Consider the following 27,744-nt stretch of genomic DNA (forward strand, 5'->3'; position numbering starts at 1 on the left):
TCGTTTTCATCCTCAAAATACAAAATCAAATTTTGATAGAGTAAAATTAAATGAAAGCATACTGGAGTTTTCCCTTTTGTGAATCATACAATTCTTGCTACATTATTGTTACATCAATTCCAAGAACATTCCAACAAAGCAAGAGTAAAACAGGTATTAGATGCCGCTTCAGAAAAAGGCACAATTTTTATTGACGACAACACTTTATCAAAATTAATATGCACATAAGGCAAAGCCTACTCATTGAAAACCTTCAAAATATGTGGCACATGCTAACAAAAACCACCACAGCATACAGTTTCTTTTGCTACTATTGTTCAAATATAAATCAGTCGAGTCTCTAATGAAACCGATTTAAATCCTTAATAGCTATCACCATACATATTTTGCTAGTTTAGGTCTAGTGCAGGGGTCAGCAACCTGCGGCTCTGGAACAGCATGTGTCTCTTTGGCTGCCTCCTTGCAGGCAGCTGTTTTTTGAGCGGATGCAAGGTGCAGGCTCTGGCTGGGAGGCACTTACCAGAGGTGGCTCCCAGCTGGCAGCGCAGAAGGGCTCTGGCCCCACGCCACTCCCGGGAGCGGCTGGCTGCTGGCACATCTCTGTGTGCCCCTTGGGGGGAGGGAGCAGCGGGTCTCTGTGCACTGCCTGCGCCCTCAAGCACCGCCCCCGCAGTTCCCATTGGCCAGCTGTGATGACAGTGCTGAGGGTGGGGGCAACGCACAGAGCCAACTCCCCCACTGTCAGTGGTGCACAGAGATGTGCCAGCAGCCAGCCGCTTCCAGGTGCGGCATGGGGCCAGAGCCCTGCTGCGCCGTCAGCCGGGAGCCACCTGGTAAGCACCTCCCGGCCAGAGTCTGCATCTCGCACCCGCCCCCACACCCCAACCCTCTGCCCAGGTCAGAACCACCTCCTGCACCCAGAACCCCCTCCCAGACCCAGCACCCCCTCCTGCACCCCAAACTCCTGCCCCAGCCCGGAGCCCACTCCTGTTTGTATTCAAATTCAAATGGCAGAAGTCGCATTAAAAGTATTTGTGAGTAGTAGCAGCTTTAATATGTTTAATTATTATTAGCTGATAAATTCTAACTCTACAAGTAGCTTTGCGTGTGATGCTGCTCTTGAAATATTTTGGTCAAAGAGAAAAACAAAAAAATGACTCCTCTTTGAAAGGTTGCCGACCCCTGGTCTAGTGATTCAGTATTTGTTGGAGTTATTCAACATTTTGTAATTTACTGCTTCCGTATAGTAAAGACATTTTTCGAAACGGACTGCAGGCTAAATCATTTGTTTATCAGAATAGAGAATTCTCCTATAATAAATAAGAATACATTTTACTGAAAAAAAGCCTTCCATGCTCTATCTTCAGACAATACCTTCAACAAAACCAATAGATTCAAAATATCAAATATAATTTAATGAAGAGCAAAATGGAAATTTTAAAAATAATTATTTCTATTACTTATAAGATTTCACTGTATTTTAGAGCACTAGAGAACACTAAAGAAGGGAAAATTTGTTCTTTCTTGAACATGTCCTTTCTTGGACCCTTTATATTCCACAATTTTAACAATGAATTTCCTTCTCCCTCCTTGGTAGGTAACCGGCGACACTCCAGACATTCTGTCCTAGAAGAGGCACAGCACCGTTATCTTTCTGATCTGTTCCCAGTACACAAACTTCTATAGTTTTAAAATACGACAATTCTAATTAACCAAAATACTCAATATAGCTATAAAATTAAACTAATACCTGTTTGCAAGACAACCTTCACCTATTGGCAACAGATCTAAAGAAAACACACCTTAAATCTGTCTCTCCTTAGAAATAACTTCCAAGAGGGAGTCACTTTGAGATATGAAGAATACAAGAAATTCTTTGGCAAGAACTAATTTACCCGTCTCTGTCCTTTTCGTGTCCAACAACTTAACTGAGGGATGTTCACAGCAGTAAAAGTCATCCTGGGAAAGAAAAGATTAGTTGAACAACTATGTGCAATAAATGGTATCAATAGAGAAGTCAGAGATTACTAAAAGCATCACACATTCAGAAGGACTCCCCTGCCAAATATTGTATCTTCAGAGGACATGATATCTACACTGCAGCATCTTGAGAATGTGCAGAGAGATGAGTATGAAAGATGACAATGTGGTCCTTACACCTTTCTACCTCACATAGATACTTATATAGTTCTTATCATCACAGAATTTGAGCAGCTCACAATCTCTTGCTGTATTTCTCCTCAACACTTCAGTGAGATGGGGAAGTACTCTTATCCCCATCTTACAGATGGGGAACAGACACACCCAGTTACTTGCCCCAAGTCACAGAGGAAGTCTATGGCAAAGCAGGTTTTCTGATTCCCAAGCTAGCTCTCTAAATAGTCGACAATCCCTCCTGACATTTCATCTTTCATCTGCAGCTCTCAGTAGAATAATATATGAAGTTTTTGAGTAAAACTGATTCCAAGCTGAGTGCTTTGATCCACCTTACCACAGAAGCCTTAGTGTCTTTTTTGTTTCTGACTACTGGCTGGTGCAGTGCAGACAACTTTCTGTAGACTTCAGACTTATCTGGGTAGACTTTAGTTGCTCTTCACATAACAAAGGCACACCCTTCCATATCTTTCTTGAATCACAAATCTACGATCAGTTTCTCACTCTGCAGCAAGTTGATGAGTAAGTTGTCCAGAAACAGGCAGGCATGGATTCTGTGTTCACACAGGGCTTCAAGCATGGCCTAGATAAAATCCCAACACGAGGTCAATAGACCAGAAGAAAGGACCCGGTACTGGAAGCACCTTCAGTGGTAGCAGAAGTGCAAGTAACTTGTGAGGACACACCCTCAATGGAAATGTGGAGATACACTTATTACAAGTCTATCAATGAAAGGAAATCACAAGAGTTTAAAGTTGTTATTACACATTTTAAGATCTCCATCCTGAACTTATTTATTTTTAGGAGAATCTGTTGAACATTTTGGGATCCAAGATAGCTTGTATGTTCCCCATTCATTTTGGCAGCCAAAGAGAATATCATGAATGATCTGTACACTTGCAATCAATGGGGCCAGTTCTTTGGCCCCAATCAGTAAATGTTAGATGGCTTGTATGACCTCATTTGTGCTTTTATGGATTTTTTTGATTTTTCAAAATATTACACATTTCCTTTGGGGGTACCTAATCATTTAATCAATTATCTATTTTAAGCTGTCACTAGACCAAATCTGAGGTAGTTGTGTCTCCCCACCCCCCAGCCAAAAAAACCCCAAACAAACCATAAGCAAATCTCTAGTCTCCCAACCAGGCAATCTGTTCATTATCCATCAGATCTAATGAATTTTGCAAAAAGGTAAAGAATCTCCAGTATAATGGCTTTAAAATATATTTTTACATACGACGTATGAAGAAATATTTGCAAAGTATGTTAAAAAGCAAAACTACTTCAAAAAAGAGTTATTATACCCTCATAGAAAGTCCAGAAGGGACCATCAGTTCTGACCTCCTGCACATTACAGGCCAAAGAGCCTCGCCCACTCACTCCTGTAATTGACCCATAACTTCTGGCTGAATTACTGAAGTCCTCAAATCATGATTTAAAGACTTCGACCCTTAAAAGATGCAGAGCAGACATGAGATTTGTTGTGTTGTTTAAGAGAATGGCTCTCCTTAAAGTTTTGTAATAAGCACAATGGGTAATTATAACAATGTAATTTACAAGAAATGTTGTCATGTTAAGTCACCAATGCCAAATAAGCCATCTTACAAGATAATATTCACTTTCCTGCCGAAAAGAGTAAACCCCTTTTTCACTATAATTTTCAATTATGTTTAGTTTTTTAATTAATCTTAAAATAAAGTTAAAAAGAACTCTGGGATACTTTATTTTGTTTCTACTGTGTTACCTGATTTGTAATGAGCTGCTGATTCATTATTGGATGCATCCTCTCCCATTACCTGTATTTAGAATAACTTGGAGAGACAGGATTTGGCTTCTGGTCATCCAGGGCAGGACCCAAATCATTAACAAGACAGTAGAGTATATTTGGGGTCTCAAGTGACCAGATGGAGGAAACACGGCACAAAAGAACCAGGAATTGCCTGAAGGCCAGTTGCATGTAAGCAGCAGGCTTGAGACAGCGGCAGGAAGGCAAGGTAGCAATGCCCGATAAATGGTCACAGACAGAGCCTAGAATAGCTAGGACTAGGAGGATCAGAGGGTCTCTGGGTATGGAAAAGAGCATGGCCGAGTACAAGGCTCAGAAAGGGACAGCAACCCAGCAAGGAGGCTTGGTAGCTTAATAGATAGGGGGTTGGAACAGACTCAGTGGAACTGCTGAGAAACAGAAAATCTAGTGCAGAGGAGAGGGGGTTGGGGGAATCGAGTAGCAGGCAGGGAGTTAAGCCAGCCTCAGCCAAATGAGTGTAGGGAACAGGGTGTGTCACATAGTCTTGTCCTGCCCAGAAGCAGAAGCCATTCAGCAGTGGACATAGACCAACAATTGAGTGGATGGCAGAATGACAATAGAGGAGCCCCTGATGTAACCATCGGTGCACCAGAAGCACACCACCACCAAAGCTGAAACCAAGGGTCTACTACTGTTTCTTTCTCTCTGAATCATGTGGGCTACAAGCAGCAGCTTGGGCATTTAAGGCAAAGAACCTTTGGTATTGTTCTTTTGGGTTGCCTTTACATATGTAGTCTGGAAGTTCTTTACTTTCTTTTTGTAATTAACCTTTAAGATTTATACCTAGGGTATGAGCATCCTCTCTCCAGCCAGTTGTACTGAACAATTCTCCTGTACCTACTAGAAGCATGTGAATGTTTACTGGGAAGCCACCAAAAGTTAAATTTGTTAACCACAGTGCTTGGAGTGTCTGTATCATATACGTCTGAGGCCTGATTTATACTTAAAACTTTAAAACGGCAAAGCTATGTTGGTCGGGGGGGGGGGGGGTGATTTTTCACTGACAGCTTTTGCTGATATAAGCCTTAGTGTAGACGCTTCTAAATAAGAAAAATAAGAGATACCAACAAAGGACTTATTTAGGGGATGGATACAAGCTATACTAGCAAACCCTTTCTAGTATAGAGAAGGCTCAGAAAATTACCAAGTATCTAAAAGGATTTGGGATAACATAATACTCACAGTGACCTCTTCAATGGGGTTAGTTACAATATTACTTTGGGCAGATTATTGTGTCAAGCAGCCGTCAATGATTATTTATTTGAAAATGCCAGTAAAGTGCATGCTGGACTCTAATACCAAGCAAGGCCCACTAGCACACGGTATGATTGGGCTTTGTTGACCTTCAAAAAAATAATGTGAAATTTAACTTTAAATTTAACTTTTAACTCTGTCCGGTGGCATACAGAATGCGCAGTATAGTTCTCATGATTTTTCATTCTGAAAGATATTTGCAGATTATGTTACCTTTAAAATAAGTGGTCATCTGTAATTAAGTCAGTAGAAGAAAGAAAAATGTTCCCCTTCGCTGGAAAAAAAACCAAAACGGATAGTGCAATAGAGTTTAAGGTACTGACATCACAAAGTTCTGTTATGACATTCTTATCCTTGCATTGTGTTTCAGGAAGCAACAAATATTTGCGGTAGCTAGTACCTGAAGGACGACTGAGTAGAGCCATGTCTACACACAAGATTGTTCCAATTTAACTGTACAGGTATAAAGCATTACAACCCCTTAGCGTGGGTGCAGTTATACCAGTATAAAAGAGCATTTATAACCTCTAGACACAGCTGTAATGTTCTATCAATTTAACCATTTTGGTTAAAAAAAAAAAAAAAAAAAAAAATCAACCCCCTACCTGAAACTGTTAAACCAGTATAAAAACTGTGTGTAGACAAGGCCTAAGCTTTCAGTTAGTGATACGCTTAAAATTAACACTGAGTAGCAGATAAGACAACTTAGAAGCAAATTTATTTGAAGTGTATATTACCACTCTTAAGTGAATCTACTTAATGCCTGCACTTTGTGCACAGAATATTAACACCATTTTTCAAAGTCATCTAGTATGTTCGTCATAAATATAAAGGGAAGGGTAAACACCTTTAAATCCCTCCTGGCCAGAGGAAAAACCCTTTCACCTGTAAAGGGTTAAGAAGCTAAAGATAACCTTGCTGGCACCTGACCAAAATGACCAATGAGGAGACAAGATACGTTCAAAGCTGAAGGTGGGGGGGAAACAAAGGTTCTCTCTGTCTGTGTGTTGCTTTTGCCAGGACCAGAGCAGGAATGCAGGTCAGAACTCTGTAAAGGGCTAATAAGCAATCTAGTTAGATATGCGTTAGATTCTGTTTTGTTTAAATGGCTGATAAAACAAGTTGTGCTGAATGGAATGTACATTCCTGTTTTTGTGTCTTTTTGTAACTTAAGGTTTTGCCTTGAGGGATTCTCTATGTTTTGAATCTGATTACCCTGTAAGGTATTTATCATCCTGATTTTACAGAGATGATTCTTTTACTTCAATTAAAAGTCTTCTTTTAAGAACCTGATTGCTTTTTCATTGTTCTTAAGATCCAAGGGTTTGGGTCTGTGCTCACCTATGCAAATTGGTGAGGATTTTTATCAAGTCTTCCCCAGGAAAGGGGGTGTAGGGTTTGGGAGGATTTTGGGGGGAAAGACGTTTCCAAGCGGGCTCTTTCCCTGTTATATACTTGTTAGACGCTTGGTGGTGGCAGCAATAAAGTCCAGGGGCAAAAGGTAAAACAGTTTGTACCTTGGGGAAGTTTTAACCTAAGCTGGTAAACATCAGCTTAGGGGGGTTTTCATGCAGGTCCCCACATCTGTACCCTAGAGTTCAGAGTGGGGAAGGAACCTTGACAGTTCCTCTTAACAATAAGTGGTGAAAGTTTAGCTCAGATAGATGCACATCACTTTCAATGATGCACAAGGTGCTGTACTAATAAAATTATCTCGTAACATAATGCCTTACATTCTATAGAATATAGGCCAAGAATGTCAATTCAACTACATTTAAATATTATGTGCTAGATTTTAGTTATTGTATAAGAAAAACAGTATCAAAGTTATCGAGTGCAGTGTTCTGTACTGCCAAGTTTTTATGCTCTACATGCAAAGAAGGAAAAACAGTAGCCTAGAATCAACATGAGGCAGAGTTAACATAACTTGGCTACCTTCACTATGAATTTCCATACTTCCAAAGGTTTTGTTTTTTTGTAAATTTAATCTTAATTCTGAATTCGCTGGGTTTTTCTGAAGTTTGTGTGTGTACTGGTCAAATTAACATTCTTGAAAGGTAACATTTACTCAAACCAATAATGTGGACTACCTGCAGCCTTACCTTCATCTTAATGAAATTTCCCATGGAAATTTCCCATTTAAAAAAATGTTTTTTAATTTTTGTACAAATTATATTAAGGGACACTGGATAAGAGCCCTAATCCTGGAAATCCTAGAAGACCCACAAAAGTCCAGAGAGAAACTGTGGAGGAAAGGGGAAGACATCTCCTTGGTCTGCTGGCCACACAATATTGAATACTTACAAAAGTCTCCATCTATATCCTGAGGGGGATCTATTTGGCAAAAACCTAAGGTCAACAGAAAGAGAGCCCGACACCTGCAAATCTATGTAAGTACCCAAGATACTTACTCAAGATAGGGGCTCATTTCCTACGGAAAGGACATAAGAATGTAGCTCCCCTCGTTTTGACTTTCTAAAGTTTGAAGTGTTAGTACTTTCCTCCAAAGGTGTACAGAAAAGGGGAAAGTGTAGCTGGCTACAAGTTGGAAGCCAGCAGAAGCAGAGAATTTGGTCAGGTAAGAACTCCTGTAATGCACCTGCTGTATCCCACCCCCATAAAGGGCAAAAGATACAAATGATTTTAGTGACCTTTCCCATTCCTCATTTTGTGCACATCACAAATCCACATGATATGGCATGACTGTCAGCTTGTTAATGGGAAACCTAAAACAAGAAGCTGAGCACACTGGTAAAAATATGTAGGGAAGCATAAGCCAGTACTAACATTAAACCTTTTCTTTCATGAGCGCTACATTCATTCACATTTTAAAACAAAGTAAAAGCAAAGTATCACCGTGAAATCTGAATTAGCTCCCAGATTTCTTGCATTGCCTTATGTCAACTGACTTCTTCAAAGTCAAATAAAATAAAGTAAAATAAAACAATTCAAAACTCAAAACGCATCTCCCACTAGATGTCAAAAAACAAGAGACAGTGGACTTGCTAAGAATTTACTTGTAACTAATTTGCAATTGTTGAGTTTTACACTTCACACAAGTAATAACAGGGGGAAAAAAATCCCTGAAAGTTGCCCAAGTATACATGTATTTAAAATTTAATTTAGACAAGGAACCACTATGAACAGGCTGCCTTTATGTTCATACCTATGAACAACACTCTATATTAGTGGTTCTCAAACTTTTGTAGTGGTGACCCCCTTCACATAGCAAGCCTCTGACCCCCCCCCCCCAAATTAAAAACACTTTTTTATATATTTAACACCATTATAAATGCTGGAGGCAAAGTGGGATTTGGGGTGGAGGCTGATAGCTCGCGACCCCCTAGGTAATAACCTCACAAACCCCAGTTGAGAACCCCTGCTCTATATGTACCATGCACAAGGCAAACCTGCATTTGGGAACACTGCCCAGATTGGGTACTCTTCAGGGAAGGGACTGAGTTTTCATGTTTGTACGGACAGCACCTAGCATAGTATGGGTGCTATAGGAATACGAATAATAATAAGTATTAATATTTGTCAGGAAACTTCTCGGGGAAAAAATTGCCAACGTCTGTCAGTATTTTTATAGGAACTCCTCAAATGTCTTTAAGTATTTGCAAAGTTGTATCAATTTAATACATACAAAACTTACATTTCTGCCTAACTAGTAATCATGTGCATTAAATTTTGGTCCAATTCTACTACATTATACTGGTGATTTTCAGATATACAACACTTGTATACCACTGTAATTTAGAGCAGAATCTGGCCTTTTGTTTTTTTACTGAAGTTTTCACTACCAACAGCAATATCTGGTAAGTACTTAAGTAACAGATGTTGTGTGATACACAACAAAACAGCAAACATAAGGTATTCAACTACATTCCATCACCCTCAGCCTCTGCATACCTTGTAGACTATAACTTGCACGACCAAGTGTCTCCTTCCTACATACCTAGTAAATGGCACAAAATGGGGTGTTCCAACCAAAAAAAAAAAAAAAAAACTTTAAAAGAATGCTAGTCATAGCTATAGCATTAAAAAAATAATCAACATTTCCAAATTTAAGGTTATAGCGCTACCTTAAATCTGTACTGGTTTTACGTATTATGGCACAAGCGTTAGTTACATAATCACATACTATATCTCAAATAATGCAAAATAATAGTTCTATATTCTTGAAGGTGCATCTTGTAGGACTCCCATATATATTGTATCAAGTATCTCACATACAAGTTACTGTAATACACAGCAGTATATAGTACTATAAGACAGGCTTCAGAGTAACAGCCGTGTTAGTCTGTATTCGCAAAAAGAAAAGGAGGACTTGTGGCACCTTAGAGACTAACCAATTTATTTGAGCATGAGCTCACGAAAGCAAATAAATTGGTTAGTCTCTAAGGTGCCACAAGTCCTCCTTTACTATAAGACAGTACACATGCATATCAGAAGTGGTAGAAAAGTTGTGATATGTGGTATTATTGAGAAATAGCACATACCGATTAAAAACTATAATGCATACATACAAGAGATAGAGTTAAGGTTTGATATATGTAAACAACATACAACTACAAGTACTGATTACACATATATGCAAATAGGAAAGGGCGATGACAGGATTTTAGAGGATCAGCTCCTTAGATGTAAGCATGACTTTTAAGATAATTTCTTGGAACATAATTACATTAAAAAAATGTCATGATGGAGTCTCTACAAGAGCTTCAGAGAACATTTTTGGAACTTCCAAACTCTGAATGTCAGTTTTATTATTATTATTATGTTGTTAATGAATTAGACACTTTAGGAGTCAGTGCATGTGATTTGGGGAGGCTCAGCTTTCAAAATGAATCATATAGATTGGCTGGATAAATCATAACATGAATGACGTATCCAGTAAAGTTCCCATGCTGCCTTCAAATGCATAGGCACAACTCTCACTTGGACTGGAGTTACATCAACACATCTGAACTGGACGCAAAGCTCATTTTAATATTGAGTGTGTCATACCTGATAGTATCAGCCAACCTAAATTATTATTCACACAAACATATACAAAATATAAACAGACCCCCTAACCTAGCGTGGACATGCAGGTTCAGGCTCTACTTGAGACATGCAAGTAGAACTGGACTAGATGACCTCTCGAGGTCCCTTCCAGTTCTATGATTCTGTAAGTAACTTGCATTAACATCACTGGGAACTACAAGCACTAATCAATGGGAGAAAAAATAGCTATGAATCTATTACCTAACAGAACTTTCAAACCATCACTCATTTATAGAGCTTACTGATGTGCATAAATGGAAAATAGTGCAAGTCCATTGTTAAATAGCTAATTTTTATTTTATAGGACGTATTACCTTGATGTGAGGTTCTTCTGACATGCAAGTTTCCTTTGTGTTAATGTAAGGTGTAGTGTTAATGCCCACATTGGTAGAAATTTATATTAAAAAAACCAACCCCAAAGACTGTTTATATCTCACATTCTTTTAAAAGACAGAAATAATTCAGTAGCTCTACAGTAAGGAAGAGGCAAAAGCAGAGTCTGCTGTTTTCACACAGGGAATAAATGATATTTCTATAGTACGTAAATACACTATGCTAAGCTGAAGCACAGATTTTGTAGTTGCTCTCTAACCTCTGAACTGCACAACTTAAATTACAGTAGCCAGAAAAAATAGTAATACTGTTAACCAATTTTAAATGCTAAGAAACATAAAGGTAAATTATGCCTCTGTGTATTGTTTTTGTCAAGGCTGTTCAAGCAGCACTTGTAATGTTGCTCACTCATTAACAAAAAGAATTACAAACTTAACACTGCAACAGTAATTTAAGATTTATACACCAAGTATCCCAATTATGACAGGTGAATAAATGCATCCTAAAATATATTGCCTAAAAAAATTCACAAAGTAAAATATGTACAATTCTAAGCCTGGTAAATCTAGTCCAAACATTTTTATATATATAAAACACAAACCACTGTCTTCTCTTATTAAAGATTCAGCTTGAGGGGGCAAGAGTACAAAATTCTTGCCACTTTACTCGGCAACTTTAACGTATGCCATACATCCAACCTTTCCATATATCTTCTGGGGGGTATTCATGCCAATCTCAGATCTAGGAGCATGTGCAAAAGTCACAAGGAATGATGCAAGTCTAACAACTACTGGCATGGAGACTGAGAACACACTCATTCTTAAACATTTTCAAGGGGCTGAACACATTGTCAAGTCTTTAAATTGTTCACTGATAAAACTTGTAGTACTGCACAAGTGTCCTCTAAATGAAGCTATCCAATTTCTCTCTAAGACCTTATTAGCCTATTTTAAGTTTGAAAGTTTTGAGCATGGCTACCAGTGTTCTCTGTACAAGACAACAGAAGCACTCAATATTCTGAGGCCTTCAGTACTGAATCAAACATCCAAGTCAAATTATACAACTGCTTAATATGCATATTTTTTCCTTTCCAAATATATGCATTTGGGTATAAAACTTCTCCGGCAGTAACTGGTATACAGCAAGCAGTCATTTTAGTTAAAAGCACTGAGCATTTCACTAGCTGTATAATTGCTACATCTTGTGGCAATGAATTTCAAGTGCAAGAAAGAAAAATGGACAATAACAAACAGAATAAAAAGAGACTTGTTTGCACATAACCTTCATACAGATATTCCCTGAAAACACCCACAACACCCTGCTCTCACTGTCGGTATAACACAAGAGGGGAGGAGCAGGGGAGGGAGGAGAAAAATATCATCATCTAAGATGTGATGGAGGAAAGGAGAAAGTTGCAGTCATTCTGTGGTGGTTTTAAGGTCTCGTGTCACTTTTGTCTTCCAAATTAGCTGCTCAGAAAAGTGTCTCCCCGATGGGAACAAATTCCTTGATCTCGGTCTCTTTTTCTACTCCACCTCCATGATGCCAAAAGGAGCCGACCCTTTCCATTAAGCAACAACAGCCACATTCACCCAATACATCTAACAAATCACTTTTACTTTGTAATATGAGGTGGAGAATAAAATTTGGAAAGGAAAGGAACAGAGGATGCAAGTCTCTGCCATAAAAATCACAGCGAAGGGATGAAAAATTAACACGTACACTTAGCCCCTTCTATAAGGATTGTCAAAGAAATGAACAAACATTAATCAATCCCCCTCCGTAGCCCTGGAAAAGGTGGGGGGGGGGGAGGAGAATATCAAAACGCTTTTACTGCTAACAAACAGGGATGGGGGAGAGATTGCTGGATTTAGGGACCAGGGGGTGTCTCCCGATTGTCCCTCAGGAGAAGGGAGGGTCCCGCACGGCAGGATCTGGGGGTCCCCCCTGTACTGAAGAGGAAATACCCCTGCAAGGAGGACAAGTCTCTCGCCGGCCCTCACCCCCATTCACGGCGCACCCGGCCCTACGAGCCTGGGACTGGCCTCCGGCGGCGGCGGCTGGGCCCCTCCCCGAGGGCCGGGCCCCCCTCGCAGCGCCATGGGCACGGAGCGCGCTATTTACCTTCCTTGGGCGGCTTGCCGGGCGGCGCGCTGTGCAGCAGGGAGGCCGCTGCCGAGGAGCAGCCCTGCAGGCTCGGTGGGGACGTGGAGAGCCGGGACCAAGATGGCGGCCCCTCCAAACTTCCACTGCTACTTTGGACACTCATCAAGCTACTTTCCTGGAGCCCGGCAGCCGCCGGGGGCGGCGGGGGAGGCGGCGCGGCGGGGGGACACCCAGCGCCGCGCTCATGGCCGGGGGGCCGGCCCGACACCGGGGAGAGGAGGCCGCCGCGGGGAGAGGGCTCCGGAGAGAGGCGGGGCGCGAAGGAGACAGGGCTCAGGGCCGGCGCAACCTGCCCGCACCTCTGCACTGCGTCGCCGCGGCCGCCGCCGAGCAGCCGCCTGTGTCTGAGGCTCAGGCTAACCTCCGCCACCAGGAGGGAGGGAGGGAGCGGGCGAGGAGGGGTCATGCGCAAACACCACCAGCAGCGAGCGCCGCGCACCTCTGGCGCGCCGGGCAGGGTAGGGAGCCCGCACGTACACCTGCCCCTGCCGGCCGGGGTGGCCGGCACTGCCCGGTCTCACCCCGCCGGCAGGGGCACTGACACCCCCCGCGCACGCACACACACACACACACACACACACACACACAATACACTACAGCCCCTCACTGCTGCACTGACCTCCACACACACACACACACACACACACACACTACACCCCTTCACGCCCCCTCCACAGGACAGCCCGGGCTGCTGTACTGAACCCACACACACACACTACAGCCCCTCCCCACGCTGCCTGCTGCACTGAACCCCCACCCTACACACTACAGCTCCTCACACCACCCTGCCTGCTGTACTGACCCCCACACACCTCACACAACCCTGCCTGCTTCACTAACCCCCCCTCCCCCATGTACAGAATCCCCCCATCTCAGAGCCCTGCCTGCTGCACTGGTGCCCCACACACGCACACTACAACTCTTCACACTGCCCTGCCTGCTGCATTGACCCACACACACTCTAACCCCTCACACCACCCTGCCCGCTGCACTGACCCCCAACATGCACTACAGCCCACCCCACCCTGCCTGCTGTACTTACCCTCACACACACACACACAACCTCCCATAGCTCACACTGACCCCCCCCCACACACACACACAGCCACCCACACTTCACACAGGCATGCCTGCTACATTGACCACCCCCATGTACCTAATAGCCCTGCCTGCGGCAGCCCTCCTCAATTTACACAGCCCTCTTTTCTGCACGGACACCCCCCCCACTCCATATACACCCTACCATCCTTGCCCCACACAGCCACATAATACAGTTGTGTCTGCTGGATGGACCCTATCACCCCTCTACCTAACACAGTTGTGTCTGCTGCACTGATCCTGCACAGTGCAGTTGTGCCTCCTGCATTGACACCCCCACATACACACACACACACCTCACCACTACCTTCCCATATGCCCCTAACACAGCCCTACCTGCTGCACTGACTCTCCCATACACACACCTCACCATCACCACCTATCTACATATGTGCATGGAACTCCATCCCACAATGCCACAACATTTTCCTCCTTGTCTCTTCTCAAAACCCATCTCTGCTTCCATGCCTATGAGAAATCAGCCAGTTAATGATGGCTTGAGGGGCAGATACAGATAGTGGGTACTTTGTCTAATTATAATAATAAAGATAATCCAAATGTATTCACAGATTGCATATATTTGTTTCCCTTTCCTCAGACCTTTTATCAGAAACAGATTGACAGAGCCAGAAGAGTTCCCAGAAGTCACCTACTACAGGACAGGCCTAACAAAGAAAATAACAGAACGCCACTAGCCGTCACCTTCAGCCCCCAACTAAAACCTCTCCAACGCATTATCAAGGATCTACAACCTATCCTGAAGGACGACCCATCACTCTCACAAATCTTGGGAGACAGGCCAGTCCTTGCCTACAGACAGCCACCCAACCTGAAGCAAATACTCACCAGCAACTACATACCACACAACAGAACCACTAACCCAGGAACCTATCCTTGCAACAAAGCCCGTTGCCAGCTGTGCCCACATATCTATTCAGGGGACACCATCACAGGGCCTAATAACATCAGCCACACTATCAGAGGCTCGTTCACCTGCACATCTACCAATGTCATATATGCCATCATGTGCCAGCAATGCCCCTCTGCCATGTACATTGGTCAAACTGGACAGTCTCTACGTAAAAGAATAAATGGACACAAATCAGATGTCAAGAATTATAACATTCATAAACCAGTCGGAGAACACTTCAATCTCTCTGGTCACGCGATTACAGACATGAAAGTTGCGATATTACAACAGAAAAACTTCAAATCCAGACTCCAGCGAGAGACTGCTGAATTGGAATTCATTTGCAAATTGGATACAATTAACTTAGGCTTGAATAGAGACTGGGAGTGGCTAAGTCATTATGCAAAGTAACCTATTTCCCCTTGTTTTTTCCTACGCGCCCCCCCCTCCCCAGACGTTCTTGTTAAACCCTGGATTTGTCCTGGAAATGGCCCACCTTGATTATCATACACATTGTAAGGAGAGTGATCACTTTAGATAAGCTATTACCAGCAGGAGAGTGGGGTGGGGGGAGAGAAAACCTTTTGTAGTGATAAACACCCATTTTTTCATGATTTGTGTGTATAAAAACAAACATCTTCTGTATTTTCCACAGTATGCATCCGATGAAGTGAACTGTAGTTCACGAAAGCTTATGCTCAAATAAATTGGTTAGTCTCTAAGGTGCCACAAGTACTCCTTTTCTTTTTGCGAATACAGACTAACACGGCTGTTACTCTGAAACTATATATGTAGCAAGTTTGATTTCAGATCTGTACATCCCAGGGACGTTACAGATCTTTTCCCCTCACTTTCTAAGTGACACCTCTCAAACTGTCTAAGATCCTCACCTCACGTCAGCACACAACAGAGCTGCAGATTTCTTAAGGATGATGTATTAATCTGAAATAAAAAGTAACGTAGTTTCCTGGTACATTAGGACTGCTCCAGGACATACACTCTTCAGTGACATCTGGGGAAAAAAAATTCTTGCAGAAATAGAAGTATTCTGACGTTTTAACAAACTCAAGCTTAAATAAAAGTGGCCATATAGTAGATTTATATTTATATTTTCCCTTTAACGAGGCAGATTGTAACAGAAAATTATTAACATGCGTACAAAGAAGTTGTATAGCAGTGCTTTAATGCAGTTAGACACCTAAATTTAGGCTTCAGGGGGCACCTCTCACTGCTTGGTATCCCCAATGAGGAAACCATCTCTTGGAGTCCGGGAGCTTAGGCACTTGAGCCATTTCTTGCAGGAATGAATTAGGCACCTGTCTAATTCCACACAGAACAGCCAGAGGAGGAGAAGGAGGTGGTGTGATGCCGCCAACTCCTACCTTATAACTTTTAGCCCTGTGGTTAGAAAACTCAATTGGGATGCGGGAAATAACCCAGACTCAATTCTCCTCTCAGCCTGATGGGGACAAAAAATTTGAACAGGGGTCTCCCACCCTTCAGGAGAGCACCTTAAACACGGGGCTATGAGATATTCTGATGTGGGTCTCATCCAGTCCTTCCTACTGAAGCTGTTTCACTGTGGATAAATAATTAAAGACACTGCAATTAAAAACCCGCAGCTAAGCTATACCCGCAGCTAAGCTCACGGGGCTCACGCTAAGGGGTTGTTTAGTTGTGGTGTAGATGTGTGTGCTCAGGCTGCAGCCCAAGCTCTGGGACCCTCCTACCTCGCAGGCTGCACTTGTATATTTTCATCCTTTTCTTCACAACCCTGAGGGCTAGAATCTCACCTTTTTTTGTTGTTTTTTTTTTTTTTTAATGAAAGCTGAGTTTCCCATGCAACATCATATTTCAGCAGCTGGGACTTTCAGAAAAATATTAAAACACACGAGGCTCATGATAAATTGCGGGAGTTAGTAACGCGGTTGGCAGTGGGACTAGTTGTGTGACTAACTGCACATCACTGTAAGGAGGTTGTATTTTAAGCGAAAAGAGTGTAAGAGGAGGTAGCCAGCACTGGGTGAGGGGAATGGTTGGGGGGGATGTTTTGTACCTAACACTAACTCAAGCAATGAAGAGGTTAACAACCTGCACAGGGAACAAGGGAGAGTGGGAGTTGAAGCTTGGTCTCACCACACACATTACACCAGTGAGGCTAACAGTATACTCCGATAAAAGCACACAGTTACAGAACTTTAACAGGTTTCAGAGTAGCAGCCGTGTTAGTCTGTATCTGCAAAAAGAAAAGGAGTACTTGTGGCACCTTAGAGACTAACAAATTTATTTGGGCATAAGCTTTCATGAGCTACAGCTCACTTCATCGGATGCAGACCTAGGATGCATCCGATGAAGTGAGCTGTAGCTCACGAAAGCTTATGCTCAAATAAATTTGTCAGTCTCTAAGGTGCCACAAGTACTCCTTTTCTTTTTGCAGAACTTTAACAAACATTCTTAACATAAACTGACTTTATTTTAAACATTAAGGTATGGTAAACTCCACATTTATTCTCAGCCTCTCTTGAGGAAGTATCGGGGGTAGCCATGTTAGTCTGTATCCACAAAAACATTAAGGAGTCTGGTGGCACCTTAAAGACTAACAGATTTATTTGGGCATAAGCTTTCATGCGTAAAACACCACTTCTTCTTGAGGAAGTGTATTCCATGTCCATGGGCCAGCTGCTGAGAGAGTGCTTGTCCTACTCCAACACCCTTCACCATTATTGCTGATAATTCTACAGTTACCAAGGGTCAAGAGAGAGACTTCATATGGAGGCAGCAGAGATGTTGGGGAGAGTTTATGTAGTAGAAAAGGGGATTTTTCAGATCTTCACCGGGACACCCTTAGTACTAATTAATTATAATTTTTATGAAAGTAACAGAAAAAAATGAGGACCTTAAAATATCATTGACTCTGGGCTGAGTGTGGCTATTAAACCTATACCTTAGAGTAGGGGGGGAAAACTCCACTTCATGTGGGATTGGGGATGGGGAAGAAACATTTCTGTGGCAAGATGACAAGATGAGTTTGATTTTTGTTTTTTTTTAAATGACAACTATTGGAAGGCTGCTTAGAATTTTGGAATGTAATTAGCCCTGGCACAGATGGGTTAATAGACATGACTGGAGGTAATAATGTCAAATGTATATGATATATACAGTTATTACCTAGTTTGGCAATTTATCCATTTGCATTATATATATTGCATCCTTCCCTCACCCATATTGGCACACAGTCCAGAAATTAATCTCTTCCATCTGCTCTACGGTGTTGAGATCAATTGTTCTGCCCTCCCTGCTCAGGGTTCTTCTTAGGGCTTCTTTTGGGCATTTCCTCACACCACTTGGTTTCCCACTTGATAACTCCATGTGGGAATCTGTGTGCTGGCATCTAGAGTACATGCAGCACTAACTACAGTAGTTGGTTGAGTTGTTAATTCATCACAACTTGCGGCTGCTTTCCAGTACAATTAAAAGAATAAAATGAACAGTTTCCAGAGGTAAAAGACCTAGGATGTTGCTGATGGGCCTTGGGCTCATGGGATAGGGTGAGAGACTTGTGGCCCTCGTGGGCCAAGGTCCTCACGCTTGTGTGCCCTCTGTCCCCCTATCAAATTCACGGCCATGGTAAACGCATCACAGACTGTGAAATCTGGTCTTCTGTGTGCTTTTACCCTATACTATACAGATTACATGGGGGAGACCAGCATTTCTCAAATTGGGGGTCCTGACCCAAAAGGGAGCTGTAGGGGGGTTGCAAGATTATTTTATCAGGGTCACGGTATTGTCATGCTTACTTCCGCACTGCCCGCAGAGTTGAACAGCTGGAGAGCAGCGGCTATTGGCCAGGAACCCAGCTCTGAAGGCAGAACCCTGCCAGCAGCAGCACAGAAGGAAGGGTGGCAATACCATACCAGGCCATCCTTACTTCTGCGCTGCTGCTGGCGGTGGCTCTGCCTTCAGAGGTGAGCCCCTGGCCAGCAGCTACTGCTCTCCAGCTGCCCAGCTCTGAAGGCAGCGCTGCCGCCCGCAACAGTGCAGAAGTCAGGGTAGCAGTACCATACCCCCCACACACAATAACTTTGCAACCCCTCCACAACTCCTTTTTGGATCAGGACCCCTAAAATTACAATGCCATGAAATTTCAGATTTAAATAGCTGAAATGAAATTTATGATTTTTAAAATCCTATGACTGTAAAATTGACCAAAATTGACCGTGAATTTGGTAGGGCCCTACTCATGGACTGAGGACTGGTAGGACTCATAGTGAGCTGATCCTTAGCAATAGGCTTAGGAGAGCCTACCCTGAGTTATAGTTTATATGATAGGACCCTTATAACCCCTGCACTGGAATCACTTAAATGCCTGGTATAGGAAATTATGGGCGATAGACAGATAGCATCCCTTTCTGTGTCCAAATTTACTAAAAGTTGAAGCTTATTGCTAAAAATCCATCCACGTATCCATCTTTAATTCGCCACTGTGTCAAGATCAAATGTTCAGCTCTTTCTTCTGATTCTGTGGAAACAAGCTGCTGGTTCAGTGATTTCTTGGCTCTCTTTGTTGGGTTATGAAATCTTTCCAACCAATGCCCAGAATATTTCATAGGCACCTATTTTCAAAGGCATCTAGTTTTCTGTATAACATTTTGGGAGATCTCTAGCTTCCAAAATTCTTATGTTAGACCTGAGATTACATTTGAATTGAAAATTCTGAGATCTGTTCTTGTGCTATATACCTTTGATTTCCATACATTGTTGAGTTTAGTAAATGCTGTGGTAAATGCTTTCTTATCCTTGATATCAATTCCTTCTTGGGGTCGCCATTGACCAAGCCGATGCTGACCAGGTAGTTTCTACATTCTTGATATTTTTGCCTAGTAATGTGACGTTACTGCTTGATGTCTGGGTTTCCAGGATGTTTATTTTAGCATAACTAATTCTGAGCCCTGCGTGGCCTGCTGTTTTTGCCAAGTTGTTTGTCTTTACTTGTAACTTTTCAGAGGTGTCATTCAGTAGCGCAATACCATCAGCAAAGTCCAGGTATTTGTCATCTACCCAGGCTATACCAGTGTTTGTGTTGCTAATATACTTCTTCATTATCCAGTCTATAGCAATGCCAAACAACAGCAAGATGAAACACAGCCCTGTTTCAGACCAGTATCCATGCTGAACCATTCTGTTGTCTGGTTGTCCACCTTTACCGAGCACTTTACATTTCTGTATATGGCCTTGATTATGTTGATAACTTTAGTTCGGATTCCATAGGACAGAATAATACTCTACAATGTATGTCTGTTCAGGCTGGCAAATGCCTTTTGAAAAATTAATTAAATTGATAAGGAGAGCTGCCCATTCTACACATTCTTCTGTGATGTCCTAAGTGTGACTAGCTAATTTACATGGGATCCCTTGGGCCTGAATCGAGCCTGTTCTTCTCTAAGCTTTGCTGCACTTTGATGTGGCTGCTGGTCCCAAGCCTAGATAAAGTAAATTACTGGAGCATGAGAATAATGTTTCAAACACCAAAGATGTCACAGATCATGAGGGAGATAAACAACTATGGACTTGAAATTTTGGGCATCAGTGAAAGCAGACTGACAGATCCAGATAAGGAGCACTTCAAGCAAGAAAAGAAACATCTCATTTATCTCCACTTACATAGTAAAAATGTGTGTGTGTTTGTGTATAATGCATTTATTTTGTGATTAAGAAATAGACACATTTTAATATGATTTTATTTATTTTTTAAATTATGATTGTTTATTTTAATTTTGGTACACTGGTATATTTAATAAGAGTATTTATTATTTATGTAATTTCTGGGGTCACGATTTCCTTGTAACTCACAGCTGCCTATCAAGTATTATATGCTAATTGTATAATGTATATACTGTAATATATGGATTCAGGGTAGCTAGCTCTAATTCCAGGAGATTTAAATTACTGATTTTAAACAAGATTTGAATTACCTTTAAAAATAACTGCTTTAAGACAGTTTTACAAAGCCTAAGCTAATTTGAAAATTTGTACTAGTACAATGTTAAATTAAATGTTATAATTAATTTCATTATAAATGCTGTTTTTAAAACTGACATTTCAATGTCATACTACTAGGATGTCCTATCTGACTTTTACAAATTGCTTTAAGAAAAATAAATAAAAAACATTGTTTTGCTCAAATTCTTTCTAAATATGATTTTTTCTACCTGCCGTTTCCTTTTGCATTTAAATACAAAGCACCTAGGTGCAAAGGCGCCATAGCACAAAAGAGAATCAGGTTCAAAAACTGTTAAAATTATGAGCTATTGTGACAAAAACATTTAATGTCACACACATTTAGTGTTCTACCGTGCACTCAGGGCCATCCTTAGGATTTATGGTGCCCTATGCAGTATTATTAAACTGGTGCCCCTATGCCAGATTTGCTCTTAGCAACACAAACATAAGCTTACAGTATTGGAAAACTTGCCACATGCACTTTATTAAAACCAGTTTAAACAAATTAAGCACAGTATAATGCTTATGTACTATACTTGAACTAAAGAAGTAGCGCTATAGAAAAATTCTGATTTATTGACAGAATGATTCAAACAAGATAATTTTTTTAATTTGTCAACATTTTATTGGAAATTTCTATGAAGAGGTACTGAAACAAGGATTTGTTTTTAATTAAAAGCAATCTTTCTGGCTTTCTTGTCTGCAAAATCAGTAATAATGTCATTGTATGACAAAGTGATGTCTTGTTCGATTGCAAGAATAGCAAGACCAATCAAACGTTCCTGACTCATTGTAGAGCAGAGATAGTTTTTAATGAGCTTTAGTTTTTAGAAACTCCATTCTCCTGATGCTACTGTTACAGGAATTATCAGCTGAATACAAGTGGCAATGTACATATTAGGATATATGTCAACACGTTTGCTGGTATGAATAAACTGTACAGTGTTCAACAACTTTGCATGTGGCAACTTTGATGATAATGTATTCAATTCTTCGTACAGTTGAAGTCCATTTAAATCAAAACTATCACTGTGTTTCAGGAGGCTCTCTAGGTTTCTTGCACTTTGTCATTAGCTGCTCTTGTCTTCCTATTTCATTGAATTTAGTCATGTCATACAAAAATCCAAACTGTTCATGGTGTACTTGTAAAGTATTAAATTTTTCATCAATGGCAGATATTGCTTTAACCATCACAACATTAAAAAATTCAACCTCTGTTTCTTTTCTGGCTCTTCTATGGGCTCATCTGCTCCTTCATATTCTGCTTGCCGTTTTTTCCTTGAAGCTCTTGTCACATTTGGACAAGAAATGGAAATTTTGGTTCTACACTGGGTGCCTCTGCAAACTCTCTTGCTGTGACCTGTGCTTTTTTGAATCAATTTTCTCTGTATTTCACTAAAAAGTCTTGTGTGTTGTTTAGTAAGGTAAGTATTGAATCAAGCTGCATCACTGGACTCTGCATTATTTTGCTTACACTTGAGATTTTAACAAGAATGTCATACCAGATTACGACAGATGTTAGAAACTTGAAGCTGCATATTTCAGAGGCCAATGACTGTGCTTCACTTTTAGATTTTGAATCTCTGGCTTCTTCTGAAATAGCAACCAGTACTTCGTAAATTTCCTCAGATTGATATCTCAACTTTTTTACACGTTTTACTCTGCTTTCCCAGCATGTCTCAGATAGAGACTTAACAGTAATACCACTGACATGTGCTTTGAATATTTGCCATCATTGAGTGGAAGCCGAAAAGAGCACGTAAATGCGTTGCAGCAAACCAAAAAAAGAAATAGCTTCTACAGAAGACTTGGCCATATCACACAAAATCAAATTAAGGCTGTGGCATGCACACGGAACAAAAAAGGCTTGTGGATTTTCTGCCAGCAATCTAGTTTGCATGCCAGAAATGCATCCTCTCATATTGGTGCCATTATCGTAGCCTTGTCCTCTAATGTTCATTATGGACAATCCCATTCATTTTAGTTCATCAAGGAGAGCTTGAAGAAGTACAAAACCTGTAGTGTCTTCTACTTCTAAAAATGTGATAAATGATTCCTTAATTGTAATCTGTGCTGAATCACTAATGTCGACAAATCTCACTACTAATGACATCTGTTCTTTATGACTTATGTCCGGAGTGCAATCTAGAATTATGGCAAAATATTTTGCCAAAGAAACCAATGAAACAATTTTGTCTCTCACTTTACCTCTCATTAGCATGATCAGTTCATTTTGAATTCTTGGTCCCAAATAGTGATCATGTATTTCATTTTCAGTTACTCTTCGGAGATGTTCATTCATCACTTTGTCCAATTTTCCCAGCAGTTGTACAAGGCCCAAAAATTGCCATTTTTGGGCTAGTGTAATTTCTCAACGCTTCCTCTAAAAGCAAGATTGTTTGTCGATAGATATTCAGCAATAGATAATAGACATTCAAGAACACGACACCGATGCTGCTTCTCTGACTCCAGTAATCTTTGATTTTGGGCATCAAGAGTTGTCTGGTTTTTAACCTTAAACTCAGCTCACACCATTTGTGCATGGATTTGTCTTTGGAACTGCCTCATTCAAAACCCACTTCACTAAAATGAAGAACTGACAATGGCACATTGATGGAAATAACTAGTCACATGGAAGAAGTTATATTACAGTGTTCACATTAACTAAACTGTGTTCTTAATTAGTTGAATTGTCTCTGAAAGCACAATTCCACTGCCCTGAATTTGATATGTATTCTGAAATCAAATAAGAATAAATATTTTTAAAATAAATAGGAAGGTACAGAGTATTTTAATTTTTATGGATTCATGATTAATTGGGTTAATTTAAAAAGGGGAAAAAAACAATGGGACACTTGTAAATAAGCTTAATATATAAGATTTTAACAAGAAAAAATATAAGTGATACATATAGTAACTAAAAACACCCCACAGGAAAACTGTGAATAAGACTATGTCAGCACCTCAGGATTATGATGATATCATAAACCACATGAGCTTTACTCTTGTGATTAACATGCTGTCATCAGAAACTCTCAACTTTATATACAGTAGTGTTGTGTATCAATTACTGGTATTTAGATAATATCAATCTATATACATATACACAAGCACAAAATGTCAACGTATAATTACAGTTGAGATGACAGGTCCAACCTGAGAGTTGCTGATACGCTTTTAAAGAAACAAAAGCACCATTGGGTGGACTTAGCCTTATCCCAGGTTTCAAAACTGTTTTTTCATAAATGGCAAAAGGTCATTTTTTAGTTATCCAACCATGAAAGAGAGACTCTATTCCATTAACATTTTAGAAGATTTTCTTTATTACTTTCCAATAACCCCAAAATGGCAAGGTTTTGAAACCTGGGGCTTGTAGTAATTTACAAAACACACTGCACCACAATAGGTTTTTCATGTGTTCCAATCAACCTTCAAATCATAGCTCAAAACAAAACACTAAATCTAATTCCTCATTATTTGGTCTTTCATCCTAGATTTGTACTTAGTGGGATACAAGGAGACAACAAGACAGTAAATAGAGGAATTCTAATTCAAAACATTAGATGTGTGGCCACATACAGTGGAAAGGTCCCAATTACCAATTTGTTTTATCCTAACCCTAACCTCTAACCCTAAACCCTAAACCCTAACCCTAAACCCAAACCCTACAGGAGAATTCTGATGAGCCTTGACAGGCTGGCAGGCTTACTAAAATGTTGTCAACTGTTTAAAACAAGCTAGCAACTCCCCCCCCGAAATAACTTAGCCAAGAACAGTATGGACCTCAGATTATGCTACCACATCTTTTTATAGCCATGTATGAAGTGTGTATTTCCTGAAAGCTGGTATTAGGCACAACGAGTTAAGTGGAGGCATAGAAGGAATTTAGCAAATTAGTAAGACAGAAAGGAAAAAAAAAAAAAAAGGTTACTAACCTTTCGTAACTGTTGTTCTTCGAGATGTGTTGCTCATATCCATTCTATGCTAAGTGTGTTGACACCGCGTGCACAGTTGCTGGAGATTTTTTCCACAGTGGTATCTGTAAGACCGGCTCTAGTGCCCCCTGGAGCCAAGCGTGTATGCACCAGTATAAGGGGTGTTGTCAGCCCTGCACCCTCACCCTCTCAGTTCCTTCTTGTAAGTAACTCGGAAGAGAGTTCAAAGAACAACAGTTACAAAAGGTTAGTAACTGTTTTTTCTTCGAGAGCTCACTCCTGTCCACTCACGTCCAGAGGTGTGCTCAGAGTTCATAGACATGCTGATTGCAACACTTCTCTCCTGAAACTGGCATCGTCACAGGCCTGTTGGATGATGGCATAGTGGGAAGCAAAGGTCTGAACTGACAATCATGTTGCAGCTCTGCAGATGTCCTGGATTGGTACCTGCGCGAGGGTACCTGCGGAAGGACTCAGTTCTCTTAATATAGAAAACGAGGGCCAGCCTAACATCCAACGTATGAACCCAACGTTCCTCAGTGGTCTTGTGAGGTTTTGGAAAGACGACAGGAAGAAAAATGTCCTGATTGTTGTGGAACTGCTACACCACCTTTGGTAGGAAATCCGGATTGGGGCGCAGCTGGACCTTGTCCTTGAAGAACATTGCATAAGGAGGTTCTGATGTCAGGACTTTGATTTCAGAGACCCTTCTGGCCAAGGTAATCTCCACCAGGAAGGCAATCTTCCAAGAGAGAAAGAGTATGGGGCACTATGCTAATCGCTCAAAGGGAGGCCCTGTGATCCTTGACAGGACCAGATTTAAATCCCAGGGGGAGATCGGATCACAAACCTGAGGGTAGAGTCTTTCCAGCCCCTTGAGAAACCTGATTATCATCTCATGAGAGAACCCTGATCTGCCATGCCCTGCCAGGTAGAAGGCTGAGATGGTTGCCACGTGAACCTTAATAAATGAGAGAGCCAGACCTTGAGGTTTTAGATGGAACAGATAGTCCAAGATAGACTGCCGTGAAGATGGATGGAGAAAAATTCTGTTTGGAGGCCCAACAAGTGAAACGTTTCCACTTGGCCAAGTAGGTAGCCCTGGTGGAAGGCTTTCTGCTACCTAGCAAGACTTGCCAAACCTGTTCCGAGCAGACCTGCTCTTCAGGGTTCAGCCACGGAGCAACCATGCCATCAGATGAAGAGGAGACAAGGTTTCGGTGAAGCAACCAGACCTGGCCTTGTCAAATCAAGTCTGGGAGGGGTGAGAGCACGAGTGGAGCTGCCACTGAGAGGTCCAGAAGTATACTGAACCAATACTGGTGTCAGAGCTATCAGGATAACCTTCACCTTGTCCCATTTGATTTTTAAGAGGATCTTGTGAACCAAGGGGATTGGTGGAAGGCGTATAGTAGGTGGTCTTGGTGGAAGGCGTATAGTAGGTGGTCTGCCCACAAGAGCAGGAAGGCATCGGAGAGGGATCCTGGTGGCAAACAGGTCCACCTGGGGAGGCCCCCACTTCTGGAAGATGACACTGAGGATCTCCGGATGAAGAGACCATTCATGGTGAAAGGAAAAGGATCTGCTGAGGCAATCTGCTAGTGCATTTTGGGCTCCCGAAAGACATGAAGCCTCGAGGTGAATGGCGTGTTTTTCGTAGAAGTCCCACAGCCGAAGATCCTGGCACAGGGCTGAAGATCGAGCCCCTCCCTGCTTGCTGATGTAAAACATTGGTTCAGTGTTGTCCGTCAAGACTTGCACCACTTTGCCTTAAATCTGGGGAAAGAACACCTAGCAAGCCAAGCATACCACCCTGAGTTCCCTGACGTGAGACTTGCACATCTCAAAGTCTGAGGAAGGCTGCTACCACCGCATACACTCCATGAAGACCTGTGAGGCTGCCGACCTGTGACGCCGCCGACCTGTGACGCCAAAGGGAAGCGTGGTGAATTGGTAGTGGTGTTGACCTACTACAAACCTGAGAAATCTTCTGTGACCTCAGAAGATGGAGATGCAGAAATAAGCAAGCTTAAAATCAAGGACAGCATACCAGTCTCCTGGATCAAGGGCGGGAATGATGGCAGCCAGGGAGACCATGCAGATCTCCATGCAAAGACCCTCAGGCCTTTGGGATCAGGAAATATTGGGAGTAAAACCCCTTCCCTCTCAGGTCTAGAGGAACCTCCTCTATGATCCCCACACGTAGGAGGGCTTGCACCTCATGAGAAGGATCCTTGAAGAGGGAGAGGGGTTGGTGAAAATTGGAGGGTGTAACTGATTGTTATAGTGCTGAGTTACCCACCAGTCCGATGATATATATGACCACACTGGGCTGAAGTGTGACAGTCAATTCAAAAACAAAAGGGAGGGGATGGACCTGGTGTCAAGACTGGTATACCATCCTAGGGCATACCTTCAAAAGGCCTGCCTGGCCCCACCAGGATATCTATGCAAGCCTGACTGGGAGGCTGAGGTATAAGGTAGGGGTTGGAGTTGCTTATAACTCTTCCCTTTTCTTTTGTAGGGTGGGACGTGCCAGGAACCTAGGAGGCTGCTGGAGCCTAAAATGCTTCCTGGAGGCAAGAGGCATGTAAAGGCCCAAGGAGCAAAGAGTGGCCCTTGAGTCCTTGAAGCTTGGAGTCCGTCTGTGTGGAGAACAGGGAGGTACCCTCAAAGGGGAGGTCCTGGACAGACTGCTGCACTTCATGAGGGAGGCCCGATGATTGGAGCCATGAACAGTGCCTCATGGTGACTGCTGATGCCATGGTCCTGGTTGCTGAGTTGGCTGCATTTGGAGCCACCTGGAGAGAGGTCCTGGCCACTGCCTTGCTCTCCTCTAGGATGGCCGTGAACTCCTGCAGCAGGGAATCTTTATATTTGGACAGTGAGTCCCATAGGTTAAAATTGTACCTCCGCAGTACAGCCTGCTAGTTGAAGATATGCAACTGGAGGCTACCTGTCAAATAAACCTTGCGTCAGCACAGGTCCAATCTCTTTATTTTTGGGGGTAGCACTCGACTACCCAGTCTGTCCTG

The 27,744-nt window shown here is 41.9% G+C and overlaps 1 protein-coding gene and 1 pseudogene across 1 annotated transcript in view; both read right to left on the reverse strand.

Annotated features, from left to right (window-relative positions):
* The window catches only part of TLK1 (tousled like kinase 1), a 123,054-nt gene extending 110,161 nt beyond the window's left edge, over window positions 1-12,893 (reverse strand). Inside the window, exon 1 of the mRNA XM_074967568.1 lies at window positions 12,725-12,893. Within this exon, the coding sequence (XP_074823669.1) occupies window positions 12,725-12,869 (145 nt within the window). The 5' untranslated portion in view covers window positions 12,870-12,893. The remainder of the gene's footprint in view (window positions 1-12,724) is intronic.
* Window positions 12,894-22,065: 9,172 nt separating this feature from the next.
* On the reverse strand, window positions 22,066-25,899 carry LOC141995835 (zinc finger MYM-type protein 1-like; annotated as a pseudogene).
* Window positions 25,900-27,744: the final 1,845 nt, after the last annotated feature.

Source organism: Natator depressus, chromosome 11 (genome assembly GCF_965152275.1).
Source record: "Natator depressus isolate rNatDep1 chromosome 11, rNatDep2.hap1, whole genome shotgun sequence".
In the NCBI taxonomy this organism is placed as follows: domain Eukaryota; kingdom Metazoa; phylum Chordata; order Testudines; family Cheloniidae; genus Natator; species Natator depressus.